Source organism: Acanthisitta chloris, unplaced genomic scaffold (assembly GCF_000695815.1).
Source record: "Acanthisitta chloris isolate BGI_N310 unplaced genomic scaffold, ASM69581v1 scaffold16015, whole genome shotgun sequence".
Classification (NCBI taxonomy): Eukaryota; Metazoa; Chordata; class Aves; order Passeriformes; family Acanthisittidae; genus Acanthisitta; species Acanthisitta chloris.
The window spans coordinates 14,737-33,445 of NW_008674405.1; the positions used below are offsets into that span (position 1 = coordinate 14,737).

The 18,709-nt window shown below is 37.6% G+C and overlaps 1 protein-coding gene across 1 annotated transcript; it reads right to left on the reverse strand.

The window, feature by feature from the left end:
- Positions 1–3,015: 3,015 nt before the first annotated feature.
- On the reverse strand, positions 3,016–16,572 carry NDC80 (NDC80 kinetochore complex component). The gene is made up of 16 exons (XM_009075342.1): positions 16,472–16,572; positions 15,927–16,013; positions 15,038–15,161; positions 14,745–14,917; positions 13,453–13,555; positions 12,544–12,633; positions 10,964–11,057; positions 9,756–9,862; positions 8,794–8,938; positions 8,305–8,510; positions 6,970–7,122; positions 6,608–6,697; positions 5,700–5,792; positions 4,229–4,359; positions 3,666–3,768; positions 3,016–3,310 (listed from the first exon to the last, which is right to left on the reverse strand). The coding sequence occupies exons 1-16, from the start codon at positions 16,570–16,572 to the stop codon at positions 3,188–3,190; spliced, it is 1,923 nt and encodes a 640-aa protein (XP_009073590.1). The 3' UTR covers positions 3,016–3,187.
- Between the last annotated feature and the right edge of the window lie 2,137 nt (positions 16,573–18,709).

The window sequence follows — 18,709 nt, forward strand, 5'->3', positions numbered from 1 at the left end:
ACTCGATCTTAGAGGTCTTTTCTAAGCTGAATGATTCTCTATGATGCACTCAAGAAGTACTCCAGAAACAACTACGAGGTCCTTGACAGTGATGAGAGTTTGTGGCAATAAAATTTGAAAAATAACATACTCCTGAGTCAAGAAAAAGCTATAGACAAAGTTCTACCATACTTCTACAGCATCAAGGGCTATTTTTTCAGTAGCTAAATTTAAAAAAAAAAACAAAAAATGCCAGCAACCAGATGCAAGAGTTGTCATAGAGTTGTCATGTAAATGAAATAGTCGTTTGAAACTTAAGATAGCAAAAGCTTGGCTGGAAAGATTAACACCAAAAGGATACTGTGTAAATAATCGTCAAAGCAGCTTGGCTCTGTGCTACTATGAGTTTTTAAAAAGCCATCTATTTTTAAAAAGTTAAGATGATTTTTATTCCTCTATACTTACAGGAATAAGATATTTTTGTATTTTATTTTTCCTCTACACAACGCATGTTTAACAGCAAGGATAGCCGGGCAAGTAGTATCTGCTTCAAAGATTATCAAAGTCAAATTAATTGTGTTTTTTATGTCGTATTTCTATACTTGCAGTAAGAATCTATCCTTCACAGAAACAGGCTTAAGAAATTTTGAATATAAAAATACACAAACTTGAGACATTAAGTAAACTGTACAAAACAGCACACTATTAATAAATGAGGCAATTGTATCCTTACAAAAGCAAACATTTACAAATGACATGTGCAGGTGCCGTGGTACATTCTGATTCAGACTTTACCTACTGATAGAAAAAAAAAAAAAGAACTAAAATCAAGAGTAGTAATTATGCTCTAATGTCTATTGCCTAAATTTATAAGCCATATTCCAAAATACAAATAAAAAATAACTACCTCACTTCCAATATCACAGAGAAGCCACATTCAGAGACTGAAAAATCCTTTCCATTTTTAAATTGTGAAAACGTATTACCTAGTAAACATTAGCTGATGTTGATGTTTTATATTACAACAAAAATCCTTGTAGTATTTAGAGAGTCAAGGCCAAAGCCTGAGTTGGTTCTTCAGTCAATTTAGCTTAACTGACATACAGCCCAATAACAAAAACATGTTGCCAACCTAACAAATGTGGATTTTTTTTTTTTTTTATTACTCTGACTACTTTAACTTCACAACATTACATTAGCCAGTATATGAAGGAAGGTTATTGTGACCTTGATTCTTTAAGCCATTACCATTGGGTTAATATTAGTCTTCGGAAATGTCATTTATTTTGCTTTCATTTACTCAATCAACTGACTACTCCATGGGGCAAAGAACTTGCAGATGCTAATAGACAAGATCAATCAGTTATAGTAGCAGAGACAAATCAGGCAGCCAAGAGAGACCATAACCCTTACTACACAGTTTTGCTTAATTAGAAGAGTAATGTTTTAGATAACAAAAATACTAGAAAGATCACAAAAGAACAAGTTGCTTAAGAAAAGGAACTGGGATTCAGTATGGACTAGGAAAAAAAAAGATAAGAGTTTTTAAAGGTGAAAGGACAACAAAAGAAAGAAAAACTACCTACCTGTCAGAAAACTTTTATAGCTGTTGAATTAAACTTCTGGAGTATAACAGAAGAACAGAAAATTAGAAGTTTAAATAATGCCAACATTATCATAACATCTGAAACAAAATACTCATTCCAGAGCCAGAAGATTCACACGCTACGTACGTTAAGGACAACTGAGTTTTAAAAGCACTCCGCAAAAAAATAGCCTAAAGTTAGACAATTCAGTTTTTATTGAAAAAGATTTTATTTTATTTAGTCTCTGTTCCAATGGTACAGATTAAGTTCTGTGGTATATCCTAGGGATCTGTGTTTCATTCAAATATTGTGTCCAATTAGGGAATTAAGGAGCAACTTCCTGTATCTATCAGCTGCTAAAATCTTTTGAACAACTGCAAAGCTATTTTCAGCTCTGTCTATTTGAATTGGTGGTATCTATCTCTGAACTCTAACACTCAAATACTTCAATACTTTTGTTAGGACATACCATCATGGACTAAACTATCCAAGACATAAATGCTAGGGTTTATTTTATTTTATAACACAAAGTTATATACAGAGTAGATAACAAGATACTACTTCCACATAGCACTGAACAAAGAACTACCTGTTCTTCAATGTATTTAGACTGGAGCTTCCCATGTGCTAATTTTACTGCTACTTTCCTAAGGAAGAAAAATCAAAAAGAATCCGTCCTACTGGGCTAACAAGGAGGATGCACACACATTTTAGACCATTTTGTGTATCCAGCATCAGCCAAACCCACAACTGATTAGCCATATCGCCAGAATTTTTGTGTCATCATATTTATAGCTATCTCTGGTACACATATTCAAGAAGTTCACTGAGGTTTCGTAGGGGATTACAAACACCTAGAGACAGAACTCTTTTTACAAGCTGACTGTCTTGCTTTTTCTAGCCTATTTACAAGAGCACTATGTAACTACTCTTAGCTTTACAGAGGTTTCTGTTTAAAAAAAATAAAAAAAAATCTTACTCATGTAAGAGGAGTCTCTGGGTAGTTTCATAGGTAACTGAACAAGCAGGAGACAGACATTTACATTTGGTCTTGCTACTAAAACAAAGGCTTGGGGAAGGATGTGAACTGATGTGCATGTGTCCTAAATACATATGTATGCTACAAATTACACAAACTATACTCTATAAAGGAAAGCATGGCTATTATTGCCTAGCAATTTTGCACATTTCCAAAAAGCACTAGTTATTTTTGAGTAGCAGTATTGCAAGTTGCCACTGCATCTGTGCTGTTCCATCTTTAAGTCCACTCTGCCTTGTTATTTTAACAGGTTAATGGCAGTCTTGCTTTAGTGATGTTCCTAGAAAATGAGTTGATTGTAAAGAAAAATCAAAACGAAGTAGTTCCACAGTTGTTCTGTCACAGAAGTTTGTAAGCCTGTATAAGATATTGCAAGTAGGAAGTGTAAGCAAAGCCTTTTCTAAGAAAATTCAAATATATCATTTAATTCTTGAACGTATTTGTGTCAACAAAGGAAGCTCATAAATACCTCCTTACACTTAAAACCAGTTTCACTGCTAAAAACAGGAGGTAGCCATCCTTTTAGAAGGCACCATACCAGAGCTTCAGAAATGTAAAATTTTCATCCTCACATTTTTGGTAATTACAAGCTTTCAGCCTTCTTTTTATAACTGTCTAGAATTCTGGACAAGTCTGACAACAGATCTTCAGACATGAATTCTTCATATTCTCTGTCAATTTTCACATTCTGCTCATCAAGGTATTTCTAGAAAAGAGTTAAAGAAAGTTTATTAGTTCTATCATGGTCTTGATTGTACTGATTCTGCTAAAGCATTTTAAGCAGTCATTGCACAGGTTAAGCAATTTCAGTTAAACACTTCTCTGAAAGATATCTACCAGAAGCAGGTTAAGCCTGACAGGATGTTACTGTTAATGATCAATTCTTATTATTCATACCAAAGGTTTTGTCAACAGATTTAACTAGAACCCACAGATTCAGTGCACCAGCCCTGAATAACTGATACGTTTTTAGAAATAGTAAGTTTTAATTTCCATGTGTTTAACTGCAGTTGCCAATGTCTCTAGAAAGATTTAATTCTGAATATGAAATTTTAGCTTACCCCTATAGACACTACATGAGTACCAATCAGTTCTAAAAGACGACTCAAGATATCACCAGTTTTCCTGTTCTCTTCTGTTGTTGTTTGCATAACAACTTGATATCTGAAAAGACACTCAAAGTCATGTCTGTGATTACGAAATTCCTGACATTTAAAACAATCACTTCACCGAGTCTGATTTATCGTCACATTTAGCCATTCTTTTTTCTATTAGTATTAAGTTGAACCAAGTTATATTTGTATATTAATACTCAGCTTAGAAGGAAATGGACTGTACTGTGCTAACTGGTAAGAAACAAAGTACCCTAGAGTCAGAACAGTCTTTACATCCACATATATATAAAAATTACATTAAAACTAGGAGTTCTGATACAACAGACAAATACTCTAGCAAAATACTGTTGAGGAGAAACATCTTTCAGTTGTTAAACTTGTGAAATTAAAATACTGAGATGGATACCTGCTCAGACAATTTTACCCTGGGATTCAAGAGAATGTCTTTATCCTTAAACACACATAAGCCCCCCAAAAAATTAGACAAACACTGAAGTTATGAGTCTTACTGTCGTTGGAGGTCATGCAATTCATTTGTGGCTTCACTGAGACCCTCGTTGACACCACTCTCAAGTAACTGTTTATGTTTCTTTAACAATTCCAGATCATTTGCAAATTTTTGCTCTTCTTCTTCTGCCTCCTGTAATCAGTAGGAAAGAGGGGAAAAATTTGCATAACTTGGGAATAATTAGGGATTTTTTTTCTCCTTTATATTTCCTGATTAGGTCCTGTTATCTATTCAAAGGTCTGTGTTGGAGCTATTTTGCCTACAAAGTTAATCTCAAAAAGTGTTATTTACATACTCCAAATGGCTTAGAAATGGTACATCATGAACTGCTGCTTCTAGGTTAAAAAAAATTTACATTTGAGTAAGAAAATAGCTTTTCCCTTTTGTGTCTGTAAGATGAGTACAAACTCTTAAGTAATTATCTCGTCAAGGAGAATGACATTGTCGACACTATACTTCATAGAATTAAATCCACAAAACCAAACAAAATTCTGCCATCAACTCAACATGCAATTCTGGTAGGTTACTGAAACATCATCCTTCAAAAACAATTTTAATACTTAAGTCTTATGGATAGCATTTTCAAAATTACGTGAGGAATTACATGACTATGTCTTAGAAACATCCAGTTGTGACTTTGGATTTTATGAGCTTACCTTTAGAGAAAAAGTACATGCAAGAGCATAGATCAAAAGATAAGTTTCAGGTGTTTCTGAAACAATAACCTAAATTAATTGCCTTTAGCCACCTCAGCAGATATTAGCAATGACATTCTCACGGCTGTAGCACAGGAGTTTGTATTTGAAAGACTATATGTGGGAAACAGCAGCTTAGTTCAAAGAACAATTTTGTGCAGGGCACCACAGCCCCACCAAAGCTGTCAGAGACGTTTAGAGGGTACCACTTAGCTGAGAGGCCTGTGTTTTATTACTAAACTACAAGTGAGGAAAAGGATAGAGACTGCTCCCTTGCTGGGCAAGGAAGCTAAAACAAGCAATAATTTCAAATTGTTAAAACATTTAGTGTGCTTTTGATCAATGTTTTCCTTCATTTTTAAGGAAACTGATTAAACATTTTTACTAAGAACTGTAAATATATTTATTGTAGTCAGACTGATTACATAAGGCAGATTCTGTTGATTCTGAAATCTCCTTCAAGCACATGCTCCAAGATATCCTGAGGTCAGGAGATGATTGCTGCTTCTTTTATGATGGGATGTATTACTATATGATTTACAAAATCTGCTAAAGCATAATGACAGATTCTCTTACAGGTGAAAACTGACACGTTTAAGGTAGCAGTCAAGTATTTCTGAAAAGAACGAGAGAATCCTGGAAGAAGAATGTAAGAAGGCAAGGGCAGAGATCCAAACAAACAAAAATGCAACCCAAAATCTTGTATGTCTCAACGCAAAGATTATGGATAAGGATATCATTAAAGAGAAATTGTCATAAATCTATAAGAAGTTCTACCTTAAGCGTCTGATGGTAAAGATCATCCAGCTTTTCAGCTTCTTCTGTCAGCATTTTCACACTGTTTTTCTTGTCTGCTACCATTGCATTCATCTAGAATGAAAACATAACCAAAGAAATATAATTCATAAAGGATTCCACCATATAAATCCACGTCAACACAAACAACACCTGGAAGCCCCCCAAAAAAATCTAAACTAGGCCAGGCTGGGATGGCATTAAGTTTCTTCATAGCAGCCTGTATCATGCTTTGTTTTGGGTAAGGGGCTAAAACAGTGTTGGTAACACACCAGTCTTTGGCTGTTGCTGAACACAGCATTCAAGGTTTTCTATCCCCCCCAGGGCCCCTCACTGAGCAGGGTAGGGACAGGCAAGAGGCTGGGAAGGTGCATAGCCAAGCCAGCTGGCCAAAAGGATATTCTATACCATATGCCATCATGCTCAGCAATAAAAAAAATGAGGCAGAGGAAGAACAGGGAAACAAAATTCTCCTTCTTCCAATCCATCTGGAAACCAGTATTGCTAAAAATCTTCTGATGACAATTTATCAGTGTTGATAAGCCATAGAACAGACTGGTATGGGCACCTTTTTAAAAACAAATACTTCCAATGTTTGTGGTCAAATATATATATCAGCTGCATAAATGTCACTGCAGGGAATGCACTATATTTCAACCAGTAGAAAAGGACCGCAATTCTTAGAAAAAAAATTTAGGTTCCATCATCATTAAAGCAATTTTCTCAGTTTCCCCTCCTCCTCACACACAACCTGCCCTCAACAAACCAAACCCAACCAAACAAAACCCAGCCCACCACACTATACTTCACCCAGGCAAAAAAGGTCAAATGAGAACAGCGGATAACATTATGGTTGGTATCTTAGTCCTAATCTTCATTAACCAACACACCTGTTCCAAAGTATCTTCCAAAGTCATTTTCCGTTGAGTAGCTTTCCTAATTTCTTCCTCAGTCTGGTTTATGATCTCCATAAGGGGAGCCTGTAGAATGCATAGAAAAGATTTGGCTAATGTAATTTGTTAGTTTGAACTAAGATGCACCTCAGTACACCTTTTTCTTCTCCTGTTTTTATTTAGGCTGCTGTAGTCAATACCAAATTTCCAAAATAATGTACTTATGGCAACTCATCATTTTTGAATGGCTCAAGCTTTTCAATGAAGTTTCATTGTGAGATTGAGACCTTTCCAACATTTCCAAAGAAATGCATTTTTTGTGAGTGATAACAAGAATCTTCAGTGTTGACTCTACTTACCTTGATCTGAGTTCTGTATTTGACTAGGCAATTTGGTCCTGACTCAGGATTAAACTGAATCTCAAAGTCGTGGCCTTTGGAATTCTCAGCACTCACTGGAATTAATTTCAGCTTTCGAGCCAGTTTATGATACTCTGCCAGTTGCATTTCAATCTGTTCAGAGGAGAAAAGGGCAAAAATCGTAGAAGAGATACAAGTGAAAAGCTTTGCAAAAACTATTCATATAGTATGTTAAACAGGTTGCTGAGTTCCTCTGTACAAACATTGTTCCATGTCATTCCACAGTATGCAAGAGCCGTAGGTAATGAGAGTCCAGCAGTTTGCTGGATTAAGTGCTGTTTTACTTTGTCAGAGTTTGCTCAGCAGGGTTTCTCAGTGTGTATGGCTGACACTGAATGGTTTCACCTGTGGTTTTCTCTACTCATCTGCCATACTTTTTCCTGCCTCAGCTTTTTGAGGATTAGTTGATAGGAAGGTAAAAACATGCTAGGAAATAGTACTAAACCAATGATCAGTCATCTTGCTGATGTGTCTCTTTCTCATTGGCTTTGACAGGAAATGCCACATAGGCCCACACCCTTATAACAAGCTAACTTGAGCATACATCTAAACAAAACTTATTTAATGCTCTATTTTCTAATTAATGAGTGTTAGTCATATGCAAATGCTAAAGAAGCTAATTACTTTTTCCAGCTTTATGTGCTTCAGACCTGCACAGTATGAGAAACTGAAGTTAATACCAAGTGCTTGAAAAAGGGTAACCCTGCCAAATGCAAAATAGACTTGAAACTTATTCTGTAGTTCTCCCTCTGTTAAAGCAGAAGCTTTTAAACACCATACATTACCAGACTATGTGTTTTCATTCTGTTTGAAGGGATTGAATTCAGCACTTAAAAGCTATTAGGACTTCAGTTAAGGGACTAATCTGCCCCTAAATGCATGCAAAGATATTGATTTAAAGCACTAGTTTTGCATTACTTCCTTGCTATAAAACCTTAACATTAGCCTGACATTATCAAAGCAATTTCATACTAATGTCATCAAGCTCTTAATACTGTAACAGTGAGAGCTGACAGTGGTGCATAGTCTAGCTGTGTCTTGTGGTGCAGAAAAAAACCCAACCATTTCCATTATGCTCAAAATAAAAGGGGAAAAAAGAGAAACATTTTTCAGAGGTACTGTAAACAGAGGCCATTCTAGTCACTTTAGCCTGTTAAGATATATGTATGCTGTTGTTAGATTATCTAGAAAAGAAGTTGTAGTCCAAGTCCCAGGTTTAAGCTTGCATGATGAAAACTGATAGCCACCTCACAGTGTAGTAGGGTTTTCACATACCGCCTCTTTGTTCCTAGCATATTTTAGCTCTTCACTCCACAGCTGATCTTGTTCTGCTTCCACTTCCTTAGTCAGCTTGTTAATGGTTTGCTGCAGCTCATTTCTCTCATGATTTATTCTTTCAATGTCCGCAACTGAGTACTTCTGGTTATCAAAGATGTGCTGGAGCCGGGCATTCTCCTGCTTCATTGCTTCTGCCTCCAATTCTACGGTCACAAAACATTTGTGAAATGGATGTAAAATACCAGCCAACACAGTTAAACCTAATCTCTCTGCATTTTTATGAGTTAATAATATGTGTATTTCAATCCACTAATGTGCAAATAGCTATTAGCTAAAAACCCCTCGTTGTTAGCAATCCATTTGGGAAAGTTTATTTGTGGCAGCATCACACACTAGGTATCTCACTCTGTTCTGAAGCTAAGAATGACAATTATTTTAAAACTATTTCTAGCTTCACTATCGCATTCGTGACCAAGAACTTATTACCTGCTCTCTCGACTTCCTCTTTGACACCTTCCATTTTTTGATCAAGGATGGTTATATGAGATTCCAGATTAGTCAAATAAGCCTGGAATTTCTGGATATCTGCTTGAAGAGATGATTTCACATTTTGTAGTGTTACTCTACGATCCTATTAAATAGATGGAAAGAACCACCACTGTTAGAGTAATATAAAATAATGGTCTCACTTTCCAGACAAGGCAATAGAATAACTGGTCAATATCAATAGCATAATCATAAAATTAAAGAATTTTAAAACTTTTTTTTATCTCTGTGACAGCTGAGTCAAGTTAAGCACCTTTAAAATAATAACAAAAAAGGCCAAAAGATGGTTTGTACCATAATTCTTGCATTTCAGCATAAGTCTCTGATTTGCATCAGGTACTGCATTGAGCAAGTTTTTACTGCAGGTAATACATAGCAAGTAAAAAATACAGGAAGGGCAGATAAAACTAGGGCAAGGAAGGCTGGGAATACAAACAACACAATAGGAGTTTCAATTTACCACCTGCACAACCAGTAACCCATTTTTAAACTCATGATGTATTACAAGCAGAATCAATTTTTTCAAGCAAAATATTTCCCCTAAAATATACTGTTACCACTGATTCTCATGTTCACACATTTGGAAAAGATAATGTTCAAGTTCAGAGAAAAAAAAAAAGGGGCTTTAAGTAGTTTATTAATATTTCAGTCAATACAAGATCTTTTTACCTGGAAGTATCTGCACATTATCAAACAAATAGTGAGTGAAGACTCCACAGTAAATGCCTTGTACTATAATGGTATAGAGTCTAATAAACTGGGCTAATTAGTGTCAAAGCATTGAAAATAATTTTTCATTGCTGTTATGTACCATAAGTATCTTCATATAATAATGACAATAATGGTCAATAAAATAAAATTCTGCTTTGCCATATAAACAACCAGAGATGCAATTTACTAACCGGCTCTCTTTCCTTTTCTTTTTCTACTCTTGCAATCTCTTCTTGAAGTCTTTTGTTGTCAGCTGCTAAACCTTCTATCTGGAATTCATCTATATTAAATAAATCCTCTGTGGAAGAAGGGAAAAGGGAGCTGGGTTACAAATTAATCTCACTGAATATCAACACCTAATCTGAATATCTGAGCTTCAGCTTCAGCACAGGAAATGCTCATTACCTAGACAATTATTTTACACTAAAAAAAAACACAAAAAACCCCAAGCAACAAGCCCATGAAAAAGCCTTTCATTACAAAACAGATAGGCAAAAAAAACCCCAAAACAAACAAGAAGAGAAATAAGATTCTCTGACCTCATGCCATTGAAAAGCTCAAAGTCACTCCCATGAGCTAAGTTTCCAAACTCTCATATAGCCCACACTATAGCATAGAGGCTGTTATTTGTTTCATCTGTTCCAGCTTTACAGCATAGTCTGACTTGTATACTCATCCACATACCTCCTCGCCTCTTGAGACATCTTTTCCCTTTCTTCCCCCCTAGTCTTCGCCAAGCAATGGGCTGATTACTTTTTCCTGCTAATATCTAGTAACAGTCTGTAGTTGTTTCCTCTCCAACTGATGGTCCAACTTGCACCCAAAGTGTCCTTTCATAGCCCAAAGTGGCTTTTCATAAGAGGGCATAGAAAGTAGGAAATGTTTAACCTTCTTGTTCTCAAACTCCATTTATGTTTTTGTCGGTGGTGAAATGAATGAGTCAAAGAAAAGTAATAATTTTTTACCTCCCTGAAGATGAACACATAGAGAAACCCTCACAACAGTTTGGAACTCTTGCAAACTGTTTTCAGAGCTTTTAGAAGTTTAACTTATCACATGTGCATTGTCTGATGACTATTTTTAAATTAAATTAGTCAGACAGAAACAAGAGTCATCTGCACGGATGGAATTTGCATCTGAAGAACTATATACTGCTTTTGTGTCCCACAGCCATTGAAAACAACAGGGTGACACAGGTACAGCTGATAGGAGATCATGACCCATCTGTTTGTACTAGTAAAAATGTGTAAAAAAGAGACATAAAGTAACTGAAAGGTACTTGAGAATTTCTGGTTCCCTTATCTCAGATCACTTTCACCTTATAAACTGAGCAAACAGATCCTTGAAGAAAAGAAAGCAGTAACACAATTAAATACTTCATCAAAACTTGAAAACTTACTTAATTTTGACTGCACTTCTGCATCCAGTTCTTCAAAAGTATCTCTCCCTTTCATGAAAAGCTCGTAGCACTTCACAGAATAGTCCATGAAAAGCTGAAAACAATTTAAAAAGCTTTCATTTCAACAATTTAAAGGGCTGTAAAATATCCAGACAGTCTAAATCTACTCAACGAATGGAATTAAACAGACACCAAAAATATCTTTCCCTGTTTTGACTGTACTTCTGTAAAATTCACCTTTTTTCCTCCCTTTAAACATAGAATGTCAACAGATTACATTCAGGCAGGAGGAGGCATTTATAATTCACATTCAGAAAGGTCTGGAGTACTTGCTGTATTTTTATGGGATATTCAGCAAGGCTAGGATGATTCTCTCAGGCTAGTTTATGGAAACTGTAGGTGTGTTTACCAGAGCTTTTAAGTAAATATGACTATTATAATTCAGATGTGCAGATGTCAGAAAACTGATCTAGAAGTAAAGAAAGGTTACCCCAAAAAAATTTGCTAGATACGAAGTTACAGATCTTTCAGAAACAATTACACCAATATTGTAAGTTTTGTGTCAACATATATGTATCAATGTAGCATGCATTTAAAATTTAAAATTATTTAAAGCAATTTAAAAGCATTTTTACTTGTCAACTCTCAGGTTTGTAACCTTAGTCCAAAATTATAATTTAACTTGATTTTTTTGCAATTTTCTAATTAAATGTTCTAGCACATCATGCAACCAACACCTTGGAAGGGGTTGATCAGAATTAACACTGAGTTAAATAGAAAGAGACCTCATAGCAACTTTTCGATATCTGAAGGGGCTACAGGGGAGCCAGAGAGGGACTCTTTGCTAGGAACTGCAATGATAGGACAAGGGGTAATGGGTTCAAACTGAAGGAGGGAAGTTTAGGTTAGATATTAGAAAAAAGTTTTTTACTGTAAGGATGGTGAGACACTGGCACAGGTTTGTCCAGGGATGTGGTGGTTGCCCTGGCCCTGGCAGTGTTCAAGGCCAGGCTGGATGAGACCTTGAGCATCCTGGTCTGGTGAGGAGGTGTCCCTGCCCACGGCAGGGGGTGGGGGCTAGGTTATCTGTAAGGTCCATTCCAACCCCTAAATTCTATGAAATCTGAGTGGTACTAACAATCTGTGATAAATTAGAAAGAACCAAACTCTTGTATTTCTAAATGCCTAAACTACATTGCCACCCTATTTTGTGGCTCAGAAATGAAACATTATGACCAATGTTTATATAGCAAACTGAGTAGATACTGGCAGAAGCCACTGTGTAACGATTCCCTTTCTTCACAAGGAGAACAGAAACAGTAGCAACTCAGAGAATAAGGCATTTCAGTTTAATGCCCTGTCGTCAACAACAGACCGGCCATGGTGCCTGCTCAGCAAACTGGTTGATCAGGTTTTTTCTATAATGCTACTATACCTCTTAGAGAACCATGTGAATATAAAATGGAACAGAATCTATAAATGCAGCTTAAATTGCTGTCTCATATATTTAAATTGTGTTGTTACAGCACATGGCAAAATTCAGTTGAAAATTCTGATTATAATTTACTTTTTTGTGATACCTTATTATGCACAATTCCATCATCTGTCTCTCCTCCCCAGTTCTGTCCCTCATCAAACGATGGTGAATTTTCCCTCATTGCAGCATATATCTGAAAGACAGTTGTACAAAGAAAGAGTAAGTGGGAGGATCTCCATTAGTTTTCACATTAGGTTCTTGTTCATGATAGGAAGCAGAGTCACACTGGATTAGGATTTCAGCAAGCAGATTGCAATGACCCTGTGTTTAGTTGACTAAACGCACAGGTGAAGAGGCTTGAACTGGACATTCAACACTGCCAAATTGTCCTGCTATGCTAAATTAATCTTTTCAGCATAAAGGACAGGATTTTCACATATGCTTGATTCAGCAGTGGTGAACTGCTGTTACAGATCCCAAATTTTGCTCAGACCTGAGCTGGCAGCAGCAAGCGTTACCACTATTAAAAAACCCCCAAGCAAACAAAAAAACCCCACCCAAACACAAAACTCTCCACTCTGTACAACAATCACAGGACACATGAATAATTGCAAATGAAAATCCCATCCTTTGACTTCAAATTTAGAAGAGAATGGCAGATGTCACAAGAAGACAACATCTTCATACATATATCTTCAGTGGCGATACCCATTAACTTTTCACATTTTATGTATGTATAATTCATCATTCCCCCTGCTTTTTTTATACATGCATTTATCCAGTGCATACAATTAAAAAGAATAAATTATCATAATATAACATGAAAAGCTGAGTTTAAATGTTGCTAAAAAGGCTAAGGGATAGCTCCTAGATGACAGGCAAGAACACCTACTTCTTCTCTACATAAGTGTTGAACAAGGAGATTTGTAGAAAATATTTACAAGATCTGTATTGAAATTAACATTCCAGTCCCAAAAGCAGAAATATTTGTCTTAAGCAAGACAAATGTTACCTTGACACAATCAATTAACCAGACCAACGCTGTCACGATCTGAGGCCATGTGTGTGGTGCTCCCACTGTGTACATGGAGCTTTTTGACAGAGGAAAGGGGTACCTACAAGGGCAAAGAAAATGCATTTTTAATAGTTGTAGCAAACAGTGATGAAAACCAGCACATCTTCACATGTAGATGAAGGCAAAGAAGAAAGAGCAAACTCCATTGTACTTTACACTGTACATCAAAGGAGGTAAGTTGAGTTCTTACAGCACTATTTTATTCAGTTATTGTGGGTTTCTCATCCTGTGATTCACAGAAGATCTGTATATGGAAGGGACCCATATGGATCATCAAGTCCAACTCCCTGCTCCTCATGGGACTGCCTAAAACTAAACCATATGATTAAGAGTGTCATCCAGATGCACCTTGAACTCTCAAAAGACAACTTACAGTGAGTTCCCAGAATAAGTCTTTTTATCCAGGATTACACTCTTGGTGCAGCAGAGTGTAATCCTTTTCAAGCTAGGTCAGCAGTTTCAAATGCTACAGAATAAACCAACATTTTATTAAAACACCAAGAAGTGAACAGAAGAGATGTACACCTATGTCTGAGGAGCCCTGGTGCTTTGACACCATCATGGGCTCGAATTGACAGACGGAGAATACACTTTTTTCTTAATGAAACTGAAAATTCACCATTATCAACAAGCAGAGGATTTTCTTTCTTGGCAAGTGTAGGGGCATTAATGATTCCAAACACTGCACAGATTCAGAAAGAAGCCACTCAGCTACTTAATGCTCTTTTCACCTCAGCAGTCACTTTTGTTCTTTTTACACCCTGCTTTGAAAGCAGAATGAGAGAAATTACAGAAAAAATATTTTAAACTACATGAACTAGATCCAGCATTCAGGAATTTTTAATTCATGGATTTTATCTGAATGAACAGAAGAGTCTGTAAAAAAATTGTGTCTGTCTTTATACATCATTGTATTATACAAAATTGTGTCTGTATAAAGTTGTATATAAATAAAGACAATCAAATTGTAAATTACAAAGCAAGCTTCCAAGAGCCTATAGTTCTGCAAGTTCAAGTATAATGTGCACAGTAGAGTCTGGAAATCAGAGAGTAAACCTAGAGCTAAACAAAAGTGAAACAAAATGATCACAACATTGTACTTTCAGAGTCTCATCTGAATAGAAGATTATGCATGCTCCCCAGCTATCATGCAGAATTCCTAGCTTTTAAGTTTCCAGCCAAACCATATCTATTTAGCACAAGAGACTAACAATAATCATCCATCTTACCCAAGCTCTTTAAAAACTTTGGGAATTTCCTCTTCAAATTTTGAGTCAGGCAGTTCATAAGAAGGACACAGGAATCCATAGATAAAAGTGAAGATTTTTAAGAAGTCCTTAACCGATGGGGACTGCAGAGATTTCATGGAAACATTATGGGCATAGCCATTCTCAGCGAGAAACTGTCAAAACCAAACACAGCATATTAGTTGCTAAATATGAAAACTTACAGTTGAAAGCAAGAAAATAAATATTTTGATTGGTTATTGTACACCTAATAATGGGCATTCAGAATATGTTACCTCAGAAAGCTGCTTGATGCACTGCTGGATGAATGCCTTGTCATGAAGTGGCCTGGGATCCTTCATCTTCTCTGTACCGAACACGCCGTACTGGCTGTTGCGTGATCCACCAGCCCCACTAGTCCTAACAACAAACAATACATACAGGTCTTGTGTTAAGACATATAAAGAAGAACTCTTTGAATGTTTTAAGTCACTACAATTGCTGCTTTTATGTTTCTTTAGCATTTGTTGTGCAAAGTGATACCTGAGTTTTCTCTTTATTTAGGATGATTGGAAAGCCATCATCAACCTGGAAACCACAGTGCATACATACAGCAGAGGGATTACTGCATCCTAGATGAACATTTAATTTTATTGAAAGCAATAAAGTTTTATGGAGAAGAAAAACACCCCAGAGATAAAGAAACAAAATTATGTAGGTGACTAAAAATAAAGGCTAAAATATTTAAGGAATACTTAAAAGGAACAGACCCCTGCAACAGCAGGGTTCTTTGAGAGAAGATACCTGCAAGACATCAAAACACAAAGTCATGAACTAAGCAGAAAGATGACAGAATTTTCAAAGGTTTGCATCTTAGAGAGAAGAAACTAAGGCAGGGTGTACTGGAGATGTCATTTTTCCTTAAACAGTCAAATGTATTGAGGTATTCTCCTAAGGTCTGCAGTGCCTATCCTTCCCAAGAGGAAAAACAGCTCTCAAAGCAATTCCTGCTCCACAACACCATTGTTTAGTGATTAAAGAGTGGAGGAAGGCAGACTTGAAGCTCTCTTGGCCTCAGATCCATTATTCCCTATAATAAAAATCTGTCAAGAGCGAAAAATGACAAAATTATGTGGGACTGTTATTGTTTTAATTTGCAGTGCAGACAACTAAAGCAATCAATACCTCTTCCCAAAAAAGCTGACTTTTCTTTCTGAAGCTCCAGATGCAGGTTTGCTCATGCTCGTTTTCCCAAAGGCACCTTTGTCCTTCCTGAGGGATAAGCAGAAGGATTCAAGTAACTATTTCTACCATTTCACCTTTTGCTCATGCAAGACCTATAAACACATGTAAACCTAAGCGGCTTTTATCACAGCAGCAGCTTAGAAAAGTCAACTGATTTTAATGCATTATTTGTCCATTACCAAAGCTACTTCTGCAAGATCTATAAGCACACATTTTATACACAGATGCACCCAGACACCTCCTAAGAAACATGCAAGAAAAAGTGTTACCATTTGACATATGTCACTGGTACACAAATAAATTAGAGGAAGCCTTTTTGCGGAACTGGAGCACTTGTTCAAACATCCTTGTCTGCAAGGAACTTTCTTCTTGCTGGTTCCATTTTTTTCCCCAGTTGCTACTCACACACTCAAACACACGACAGCAAATCTCTTCAGAATTAGTTTTATATACCTATTCTTCGCAAGATGATCAGGGATACTTACATCTGAGGTGTTTGGAGACCCATCTTGTTGCTGTCCTGCACTCTCAGTGCCAACATAGATTGCCGACCGGTGCTTCCACTAATGCTTGAGTTTCGCTTCATTGTGACTGAACTGTAAATCGCAATCCCTCAGTATTGGAAAATCCGGGATTTAAATGCCACAATGATTTTCTAAAGGATCAGAATAAGCAAGTAGAACAGCACTTGGACCAGTGTAATGGATTCTCCTTAAAAAACAGGAAAAAAAAGAAAAAAATTGACTCCAGAAATCCACAGGAGCAGCCACAGTCTTTTAAGTCAACTATTTTATTGATGAAAGTGTCAGTGCTTGTTCCAAATCTACTACTTTCCCTTGCTTAATATCTGGTAGTTTCTAACCTACAGGTTCCAAAAGCAAAATGGCTTAAGAAATTTTTCAGTTCAGCCAGCAGGGAGGGAGGACACGTTACCACGACTGCTGTTTCTAGCACTTCAGCTGTTCACCCATGCCTGAGCCACTAATTCTGAGCCTGCTTATTCATTTTGCAAATGAATTTGCAGCACCACAGCACAATAACTGGAAAACTTATGTTAATATCATGTCTCTCTTCAGACTGCACACAAATTATAAACCAAACTGGAAGATCAATACAACTCTCTCCACAGTGGTATTAAGTGGGAATATAATGCAATATATATGTAACTGAAAAAAAACCCACCAATTTTCACTGTCTACAGAGGATGTTTAATTTGTGGGATGGGCTTAAATGGCTGAATTACAACTAATCACAGAATCATTCAGGTTGGAAAAGACCTCTGAGATCATCAAGTCCAACTGATGACCTAACACACCATGTCAACTAGACCATGGCACTAGATGACATATCCAGTCTCTCCTTAAACTTGTCCAGGGACAGTAACTCCATCACCTCCCTGGGCAGTCCATTCCAGTCTCTAATCACCCTTTCTGTGAGGAAATTCTTCCTAAAGTCCAACTTAAACCTCCCCTGGCACAGTTTAAGACAATGTCCTCTCATCCTGTCACTAGCTGCCTAGGAGAAGAGACTGACCCTCACCTGGCTACAACCTCCTTTCAGGTAGTTGTAGAGAGTGATAAGGTCACACCTGAGTCTTCTCCAGGCTAAACAACCCCAGCTCCCTCAGCTGCTCCTCATAGGACTTGTGTTCCAGACCCTTCACCAGCTCCACTGCCCTTCTTTGGGCTCACTCCAGCACCTCAATGTCCTTCTTGAAGCGAGGGGCCCAGGACTGGACACAGTACTTCAGGTGCAGCCTCACCAATGCCAAGTACAGGGGGAGAAGTACTTCCCTGTCCTGCTGGCCACACTGTTTCTGATCCAGACCAGGATGCCATTGGCCTTCTTGGCCACCTGGGCACACTGCTGGCTCATGCTCAGCTGCTGTCGACCAGCAGTCCCAGGTCCTCCTCTGCTGGTCACAGCTTTCCAATGACTCTTCCCCCAGCCTGTAGTGCTGCATGGGGTTATAGTGGCCAAAGTGTAGGACCTGGCACTTGGTGTTGTTGAGCCTCATACTACTGGCTTTGGCCCATCTCTCCAGCTTGTCCAGATCCTTCTGCAGAACCCTCCAGCAGATCCACACTCCCACCCAACTCAGTGCCATCTGCAAGTTTACTAATGGTAGACTCAATCCTCTTATGCAGATCACCAATGAAGACAATCAAACAGGATATTAAGCAGGACTAAGGCCTGATACTGATCCTTAAAATATCCCAACTAATAAAAAAACCCCCTCCATTAACAAAACGACATGACCAAAACATTAATAAAATGCATTATCAACCATTAACAAAACACATTATCCATATAAATTGCGTTTCATTGCACTTCTAGTTCCACCGATTGCAAACCACGACAGAGGTTTAGTTCAGGCCGAATTCACAGGGCATCTTATCCATGACCTTACTCTCTCTGGGGAAGAAGCTGCATTCTTCCATTATTTTGCCGGGGACACACCGCAGACAAGAGCACACTGTTTTTCCAAACACACCCAGTGTAAGAGCAGAGTTCCCTAGAGACAGCATGAAGAAAGAGCTGGGACCGCGGCAGCGCTGGGCGCACCTACTCCCCTTACTCTGACAGCACGTTCGAGCCGTACCGAAGGCAAGCGGGAAAGCCCTGGGGCCGGCGCGGCGCTCGCCACAGCCCGCGAGGCGGTGGCAGTGAAGCGAATGTTGCTGTTGCCCTCCCGTTCCCCGCGGCGGGACAGACGCGACCCC